Below are 10,334 nucleotides of genomic sequence, written 5' to 3' on the forward strand. Positions count from 1 at the left end.
AGAAAAAAAATGAAATTAATTTTTATACATTAAAAATTAACGTAGGCGTATTTTTCATGCGTTTTAATAAGCAGATGTTGATGCGTACATACAGAACAATGCATGACAATACAGAACAACACACAACGAAATACAACAATATTCACTCACAACTTTGAACTTGAACAAATTGAATATTGGCCTATCCATTGGTAAGTTACAGGTAGCTCAACTTTCCTTATAATTACTACAGCTTTCAGGCTATCTTTGAATTTTGAATTTCGTCTCCTCGATGTTATCTTGGAATTCCGTCTTTCCAAGATAACATATCTTGGAAAGACGTCTTTCCAAGATAATTTATCTTGGACTTCCGTCTTTCCAAGATACGCTATCTTGGAATTCCGTATTTCCAAGATAAATTATACTGGAAAGACGGAATTCCAAGATAAATTATCTTGGAAAGACGTCTTTCCAAGATACATTATCTTGGAATTCCGTCTTTCCACGATAAATTATCTTGGAATTCCGTCTTTCCAAGATAAATTATCTCGGAAATCCGTCTTTCCGAGATAAATTATCTCGGAAAGACGTCTTAATAAGTATTTATTCCATGTTTCCATGATAATTATCTTGGAAACTCGGAAACGCGGAAGGTCACTTTAAGCTTCCGTACATAAACGATAATCATAGTAACAGTATTTATACATATTAACAGCATTTGTACAGTAATGGTAACAGCATTTGTATGTTAATAGTATTTTGATAGCATATACCGATAATCATATTTTGATATCAAATATCGAACATGTCATGTATATACTATATATACGTAAACACATATACAATAAATATATACATAATTAATTATACACACATATATTCATATTTAATTATCACTGACTATGATTGTTCATTGAACACTTATTTCTTTCTATTATTTTCCTTACTTTTGCTGGATTTTCTTCTTCTTTTGGTACCAGGCAACGTGGGCAAGATGTTATCTGCCTGTGTTTTTTCTTCATCCTGTGGTTCATTCGTGCTGTTTTCTTTTTCGCTTCCTTTTCTCTGTTTAGTAGCTGATTTCCCATGAAGTCAGTTATCTTGCTTTGCTTCGTTTGATTTTCTTCTCTTGATGTTTCAGCATTCTCATTATCTTCCTCATCACTGTCCGCGCTATCTTCATCTGAGTTGGAAATTCCATCTTTAGACTCATCATCTTGCATGTTGGTATATTTTTTCTCTGTGATAACACGTACCCACATTTCTTGGATGAGTTGCTCTCCAGAGTCGTTATGCAGTAACTTTTCTGCGCTGCACTCATCCTTTCTATGTCCCTCTAAACCACATGCATGGCACACCAGCTTATTGGGACATGCAGATGCATTATGCCGGTTTTTCAAACACTTGGAACACTTGACTCTCTCATCTGCTTGGCCATTATGAAATACCCTGGCTTTGAAGTCGTTTATATTCAAGAACCTTGGTAATTGAGTTTTAAGTTTTTCAACGTAGAATAGCCGGTCTCCATTTAGACAGCTTGTGAGTTGCCCATCGACTCTTAATTTCATACGCTGTATAGCACCCTTAATTTTGCAGTTAAATCTCATCATCAGAGATGTTCGTATTTCGTCATCCGCCACAGAAAGCGGTAAGTCTTTAATGATGACCCGGGTAGAGTCGGTATCACCGGGTAAATACGGATTCTTATCATAGATCTTAATGTTCCTACCTCCGATATTCACTCCTCCCGTAATAAGCATCACTCTATCCTGTTGACGGTTATATGTACAACCTCCATAAATTCATTATTCTCTGTATTCCCGTAATGTTACCACTTTCCATAGATTTCAAAAGAACTTTATAAATATCTTGAGGTTCAACAAATATATCACCGATAGCATTCACCTCGTCTACTTTCATGAATACCGGTTTCACTTTTATCGAACTACCGGGTTGCCGCGTCCTGGGTCACCTGATCCAAAGGCGCGTCTTTTGAATAGGTAGAATACGTCGTCATTTCCCCCCCCCCCACAGATCAGAAAAAGGTAAATCACAATAATTTCAATTATCTTCTTTACCTGGTTTTTCACTTGTCTCGTATAATCCTTTAGATAGTATCTTCCGAAAAAAATATTTAAATTAATCCTGTATTTTAAACGATTTTTGCTGAGCTGATATACATGAACGCCTCCATAGAGCAATGTATACCGCCCCCAGCAGGAACTTAAGTAATTACTACTGTTGAAGAATTTGCTAGGAACTTAGGAGTAAAAACAAACGTTATACTATTAGATTTCGCAAAAGTAATAAAGTTGCTCACCAAAGACTGCTGCACAAATTAAATATATATGGAATCAGAAACAAAACCAATAGCTGGATAAATACCTGATCAACTAACAGTCATCAAAAAGTAATAGTCGACAGGAATGAATCAGGAGAGATACCGTACATGTGCATTTTGAAACTTGCTTCTTTCTTTCAGTCTGTTAATTCAACAAAATGCTGTCTCTATTCTATCTTACATTCGGAAAAACAAAGAACAACGCCTAGTCAACACTCAAATGAGCAATTGGTAATGCACCGTTATAACTGAAGAAAAAAACTTGTCCAGATGACGAGCACCAGCATAGAATAGAATAATAAAATAGGAACATAATAATATTAAGTTTCTGGGCAGTAAGTCCACAAGTTTTAGTGGCTTTTCGTTTATTGTTTTTTTTTTCTTGAAAATCAAAAAGTTTTAATTTCCATAAATACACAAAAGGTTACTGAAAATACAAAATAAATAATCAGAATATCTTTTTGATTTTAAAGTAAAGAAACAAATTATAATTGTTATCACCACCTCACTACGATCTAAACTACTAATCATTGTGCATATGTTTGTGATAGCAATACAGATAATAGAGGTTTACAATTGATAATAGGAGACTTTGAGATGCATGGAAAACAGTATACAATATATTCGGTTAGTGGCTTTTCTAAAAAAAACTAAGTATATACAAGTAATTAGATGAAAAAAATATTAAATCAATGCCAATATTAAAAAACAGCAACTATGTTGGCTGAAATCTAAACTACGATCAAATACACCCCACTTATTTTTCCAAGTATCAAGCTTATTTTTAGATAAACCTATGTACATTTCAAACGATTTTTCTAAATTAAATAGCTTTTTAAAATTAATGAGGATTGAAATGTTTATTGCATGCCAACATCAATAATGTCAAGACAAATATCTTGTAAAAAATAAAACATCAATTTTCTTTTTGATCTTTAAAACTTTGTTTTAGAACATTCTTCTAGTAGGTGAAGGTCGTTCTGTAAGATTTATGATCAGCAGCAAACATTTGTAAACATAATTTAATCTTGTCTTGAATGCCGCTTATGTAAATGAAAAATAACGCAGGTCCCAGTACCGAACAATAGCAAACCCAAATTTAACATCATTACCTTACGTATCCAAGCAGGATCATGTAAGAATGACTGCGATTTTGAAGGTTAACTGCCAAGTTGTAAGATGACCATTGGAGTTGTGTAAGTGTGTTTTCTTGAAAGCTAGGGTTTAAGAAACAAGCTCGTGTTAGTCTTCACTATACAGGAGTTAAATCGATCATTTTATGTGGTGACCAGGCTGGAATACCAAATTCACTTACAGGACATTCATATTTGGAATAAAGGAAATTTGATTAATCTGGAAACTAAAATTTTCATTGATCTGCAGCCCCTTTTATCAAATTTCGACGTACCGTACTTCTATATGACTTTACTATGTCCTTTGTATGTACTTGGCATAGACAATTGAATAAGCGTATTTGTCAATGTGTTTTGCAAATATCGTTATTCTCATAACTTTAAATTTATTAGCACTTAATTGCTTTTTAATTTACTACATTCCAATTTCAAGCAAGTTTATACCTCTTTTGAGAATTTGTTATGATACTGCGATCTCAGTTCTGTAATGACAGTGTTATCTGCATATTGATAAAGATGAGATGATAGAGTATTGGTCAATTACAGAACAAAATCGTTAAACATTGTAGGGCCAGAACAGAACCCCGGAGAACATATGATAAGCTCAGATGGGTCAAATGATGCACCCCTAAAGATGACTTTCTTTGATCGTGCCTTAATATGTTAAGAGCCGACACCGGACCACAGATATCATAATCATGAGGTTTTTCGACCATCGATACATAGATACGTGTTCATCTACATTTTTTTCCAATGATTAACACTGTTTAAGATAGTGCTACATGATCTACCGGCAACAAAATCATGCTAAATTGAAGATATACAATCAAATGAGTAAATTATTTTTCATTTACAGTAATGGTAATGTTTTATATTTTCAAGGGAATGATGGTGATGATAATAGTCCTCTTATAAATGTATATATCAAAAGCTGACGCATTTTTGAAACATAATTTATTTAACACGAATATTTTGTCCACTCCTATCACTTACGCTGATGAAGTCCACAGGAGTGGACGAACTATTAAATAAATAATAAAAAATTATTTATTATTATTATCATTATAATAATCAACTTGATTTCTGTTTTTATTGTCATCGCTTTCACCACTATATATATATAGAGACAGTATATATAATGTATATGATGTGTGTGTTCATAAGCCTAAACAAAAATATAATGAGCACATTGTTTGCATATAATGGGTTTTATAAGTCTATCGTGACAATAAGTTTATATTTTTTTTTTGTTCAGCATATTTACACACAGTATACAAATACTCAAAGACAAGCAATACAAAGCGATTTTCTTTTTGATCTTTAATACTAATATTAACGTTATATTTCTAGAAAATGATAGTGTTCCACAATAATCGATTTTCAATGTTCTTTACCCTTCGTGTCCTATGCAGTTGTATTAAAATTTAATGTATAACAAAATTAATACATAACTACGAAAATTGATATGTACACAGGAATAAAATAGTGGATAATTTAAGTGTAACTCTAACTGCCTTTGTGCTACCTTACACTGGTCTTATATACTCAGTCGAGGGTTCTGGTTGCTTAGCATTCTCAATTAATGTGACATAATTTGATCAACATATTAAATTGAAGATAATCCGCTTCGCTAGCAATTCTCGATTATGATGAAAACCGGTTTCGGTTGTTGCATTCGCATGAGGCCCGAGGGACACTCTTCTCCGCGTAGACTCAAAATGTATATTCCACACCTGTTGGTAAAGTGTACTCAAATCTGAATCCATAGAGACACTCAAACTCACAATACCTATTAGAAATTCACGCATGATCACCTTTAAAATCAGTAGCATGGTATCTCTTGATATGAAGTAGAAAACAACACCAAGTAATATCATATCATTAGAAATATGTAAATGAGATTAATATACAAAAATGGAAAGACTTTGTTATGTTCATAATCCTTAAAATAATTGAAATATCTTTTTATATTTTAACAAACCACCGTATTTAGAAACTTTTCAATTATCTAGGTAATTATAAGTGGTTAAATTAAACTTCATTGACATGATGAGAAGTGTATATACATCTATTAAATTTATTTCTTGAATGAAAATTTATGGCATTTTATTCTGTGGAGTGATGCATATACTTATTGTGTAGACTATTGCATAGTATGGGGCTTACTGACAACGACGAACTCAACCCCGAACTATTGGGTGAATTATTACTGATATGAAAGCATGTACAGTAATGAGAAATTCACAACTTTTAGAATACCACTTTAGTAGGAAATATATAATTGATTGTCTAGTACAGTTATTAAGATCTACTTGTTAATAATATCATAATAATTAACTTATTTAGTTAAGGGAAGTAACCATTGGAAGGAAGTCGATCACTGAAATAATTACAATAATTAAATCTACCGATTTGAGATGCATTGAGATACATTTCATTTTAAAACTGGAAGTACTTGTTTTGATTGTGAAGCATTTATAATCATTACGCCATTAAAGTATATGGTGCTCAGTCATATGGAACTAAGTTTCATATAACATTAACATTATAAACATTAGTTTGTTCTAAAAACACGTTTTGTTGAAGAAATTTCTCAAAAATCGTTACTAAAATGTCATTATTTTAGCCTCAGAATTTTAATCTTTGGTATCTATTTCCAACCGAGTTAGGAAGATGCTGAGGCCTAATACGTTTCATAAATAAGTTAACTCAGATTTACAGCTAAATCCGTCAAAATTGCACAAACTGCAGGCCTGTTATGCTAATACATAGCATATGAAAACAACTGTAAAATCCTAAACAAAGACAATGGTAACAATAATAACTAATAGTCATTAGTATTGATAATGCTTACATTCAAAAATGTATACAATAATAATTTAACAACATGAACATGATGACAATAAATAATTATACTTGTTAACAAATAACCTAACTCCGATATGAGCTTCTTAGTTTACATATTGCTTCGTTTTCAATTATTCTTCTGTGAAAAATACCACTTTTTTAAGTATAAAAGTGAAACATTAAGGAGAGAAAATATATGGGCATATACAGCCTATGTAATTTGGTCCCATAGCAAAGAAAACATTTAGTTTACTGTTACAACAAGCCCTCGTAATATTCTAGGAATGTCTCAAACTGATATAGAGCATGGGAAGATTCCAATTCGCCGTTTATAAATCAATAAACTATACTTTAACTTAAAAACGACGTATTCTCTGATACGACCATGGGAATGGAAACAATTGGTTAAAAATCTATTGCCAAAATATTTTAGTACATTTTGAAAGATTCCAATCTTATTTTTTGCACACATCGGTATTTGAAAATACGAATAATTATTTTATGTTTGTTTCAAACACCATAAGTTTATATAAAAAAAAGCCTGGACAGACTATCGTCAAACGTTTCCATTAGAAAAATATGAAAATTTCTTTAAAAACACACCAGAATATGTGTAAGTTTTTTTTTTTTAATGTTTGAATACAATCATGTACTAAACACATCGAGATGTGTCTGATTGTTGCATTTTTGGAATGAGATAATTGCACTCGTTATCGCTGGAATCGGGACTGATTAAACACGCTGATTCGTAATGTTTGTTCAGATATGATTTCAATGCAAATGACTTATCACATCGCTTGCAACTGTAGTGCTTAAATGACGAATGCGTTTGCATGTGCGCACGCAGGTTGGAACGATCTGCGAACGCTTTCCCGCAGTGTGCACACCCGAACGGTTTCTCTCCAGTGTGGGAACGCATATGACCCTGCAACAGCCACGGACGACTGAACGCTTTGTTACAAATAGTACATTTATGCTTGAGGTCATGTGTTAATATATGCATGGTAAGAGCTGGCATGCTGACGTATACTTTATTACAGATATGGCAGCGTTTGGCTTGGTCACTTTCTAAACTACGATGCGTTTGCTTGTGACGCGATAGGTTTGATGACGTCGCGTAGTGTTTACCGCACTCGTTGCACTTGTAGCGTTGACGCTTTTCTGGTGGTTCGACGGCAGTTTTTGGTGAACGGCGACGTGATCGTCCATCGGTTATATTGAACGCGTCGTAGGAGAGGAAGACTTGTTTGTTGACGCTGTTATTGATGTCAGATGCGTCACTTTGTGACGTGATCGACGATGAATCATCCCGACTAATGTCCGAATCAGAAATAGAATCACTGTCACTCAATGAATTGCGACTTATTGGTGAAATTGTTGGTGAGGGGAATATATCTTGCATGTAACCTATAATGAAACAAAAACGTCAGTGTCAAATTGGCAATAAAATGTCAGATAAAATGATAGGCCACAATTTATTATGACTATGAATACACGATACATTTAATAAGCAATTCAATTAAATATAATAATGATAGGCTACTTTATAATGAATATATTTCAGGTTTGTGTATTATGTATTCAAGTATTCTTTATTGATGAAAATCGCAGTTAAAACTGAATTGCATTGATGCTTTACATTATAAAAAATACAATGAAATATAAAATACAATAAACAAAAAACAATAGGAAAAACAAATCGACGTACACCCAACATATTGATGTATGCCTGTGCCTAATAACAGGACCGTATGCAAAGTAGGTTTTAACTTAGCCTACCTGATATATATGTTCCTTTTAATATATGCTGGAAATAATTGAATGCCTTTGAATTTACTTTAATATGATATTTATGGTTATGAAATTCATGTTCTTAATCAAAACCAACAAGTAGGTTTTTTTTCAACGAAGTTTGCGTTAGCTGCACATAATGACATATGAATGAACTTGTGCTCACTGTCTTGACAGGAGACTAATTTAACGAGAAAAACTGTATTTTGCATCGTTAATCAAGTAATTCAGAAAAGAGTTAGGTGACAAGTTACAGTCTCGCATTGCATAAGCATATTTAGATAGCTTTTACTTCGCATTTGAATGCTTCAGACAAATGGCAATTATTCACGATCGTTGGATTAACACACACTATCACTGATATTACATCAATGGTGTACTGACGTGTAGCAAATCTGAGTTTGCATTGTCTCTTATGACACAAGAATAAAGTATTAATTTTAGATATTAATTGGTACGTCTTACAGGATAATTATCCACCATCAATGTAACTAGCATAGTGTTTGGTCACATCTAGTGATATTTACTCAGCTTAGGCATATGATTGAAAGTAAGTATTGATGCGGTTCAAGAAGGTAGAGCACATTGCGCATGATCACGACAATGTGTTAACCTCTCAAACATATTGCGCATGACGTGACCAATGAACTGGCTCAACAAATGACCCATCAAGTACTAGATAATTTCGCTAAATGAGTCATAAAACGCTATTGACATGTTGCACAGTTTTCACCTGCAGCATCACTGTATCTTTTTTGTTGATGATATTAGTCACGTGGTATACATCTTAAACATGGCGTACAGCTTGCCTTCTTTTACTGGCGTACCTAATGCGTCATAGTTATAAGGGATTACAGAAGAGAAAATTATATGATTAAGGCCCACTCACAATCCTTTTTATATTCCATAAATCAAGACGAATTCAACTATTGTAGGTCCATTGTTATTGCAATATAATCTCTAAGTACCAATTGAAATTTGATTACTTACATTTAAAAAAAAAAATTATTTTTATTCACTTCTACACCAATTTTATTGTTTAAAACAATTCGCTTAAACTTGATATGATATTTTAAATAGGTGCATGTTTATATGGTTTTTAAAAAGGTGCAGGTTTTGGCTATTTGTCTGATTCTTTTAGGCCTCGACATTACTGCATTAATATTGATTTGCGAAAGGACAAACATTAATGTATATATCTAGATGACAATCAATGACGTATGTAATATATGAAGACATTGTTACTTCTTTTACTCAAAGCATAGGCTACTTATTACCAAATTGGTAGGCCTATTTAAGAAGAATTACAGTTTTAATCATTGTCAAGTTGATAACAATGTTTAAATGGTCCATTTTCTGGCAACATATTGCCTTCTCTTCACATGTTTTGTTGCCTATGTACAGGAATTATATATTATATAGGCCTATATATATTATATAATATACAAAATAATGTATAGGTCTATATATAACATACAAATAAATATGTAAATAATAGGGCTGGTGGCCTGAAGATTTGAATGAAGGGTGTTAAAAATGAACAGTAATATAATTTGTGATAAAGTGGTCAAATCTCTATGATTGATTTTGAATACATTGTGACAAATTTCTGACGGAGTATCATATATATATATATATATACTGTCTCTTATACACATCTAGATGTGTATAAGAGACAGCTCCAAGGATATTATTATCTTCCAAAAATTGAGAAATATTGTGTGCAAGAATACGATTAAAAATTTTGGAAACACATGAATTAAGTGTGATACCACGGTAGTTATTGAGATCACGTCTATCCCCCTTTTTAAATATTGGGATAATTATCCCCTCATTCCATTCATTCGGTAATTTTTCGGTTTGGATAATCCTGATAAATAACTTTTGAAGTGATAAAGTCATGAAATCACCTCCATGTTTTAACATTTCATTTGTTATAGAATCAGTACCAGGACTTTTATTATTTTTAGCCTTTGATATAGCATAAGCGACATCCTCAAATGAAATACTTATATCATCTAGAACATGATCACAACCTTGATGTTGACTGTTAATGTTAATGTTGGGAGAGTGGAGTTTATCGTTACTATTATTTGCGTTAACATTTGCAATATTACCGAAATGCAATTTTAATGAATTTTTCATATCATCTTTGCCTGATGTATATGTTATCGTTCCAGGTATTAGAATCGAATCAACATTTTGTTTACATCTACTGCCTTTAAGTTCATTCCAGAATTCTT

The 10,334-nt window shown here is 32.6% G+C and overlaps 2 protein-coding genes across 2 annotated transcripts in view; both read right to left on the reverse strand.

Annotated features, from left to right (window-relative positions):
- Window positions 1-1,248, reverse strand: part of LOC117113145 — a 31,192-nt gene extending 29,944 nt beyond the window's left edge. Inside the window, exon 1 of the mRNA XM_033256397.1 lies at window positions 927-1,248. Coding sequence (XP_033112288.1) covers window positions 927-1,241 — 315 coding nt within the window. The 5' untranslated portion in view covers window positions 1,242-1,248. The remainder of the gene's footprint in view (window positions 1-926) is intronic.
- A 3,510-nt stretch (window positions 1,249-4,758) lies between these two features.
- The window catches only part of LOC117113143 (transcriptional repressor scratch 2-like), a 7,595-nt gene continuing 2,019 nt past the window's right edge, over window positions 4,759-10,334 (reverse strand). Inside the window, exon 2 of the mRNA XM_033256396.1 lies at window positions 4,759-7,707. Within this exon, the coding sequence (XP_033112287.1) occupies window positions 6,953-7,707 (755 nt within the window). The 3' untranslated portion in view covers window positions 4,759-6,952. The remainder of the gene's footprint in view (window positions 7,708-10,334) is intronic.

Source organism: Anneissia japonica, unplaced genomic scaffold (genome assembly GCF_011630105.1).
Source record: "Anneissia japonica isolate Jap-2015-1 unplaced genomic scaffold, ASM1163010v1 scaffold1812_len1207588_cov181, whole genome shotgun sequence".
In the NCBI taxonomy this organism is placed as follows: Eukaryota; Metazoa; Echinodermata; class Crinoidea; order Comatulida; family Comatulidae; genus Anneissia; species Anneissia japonica.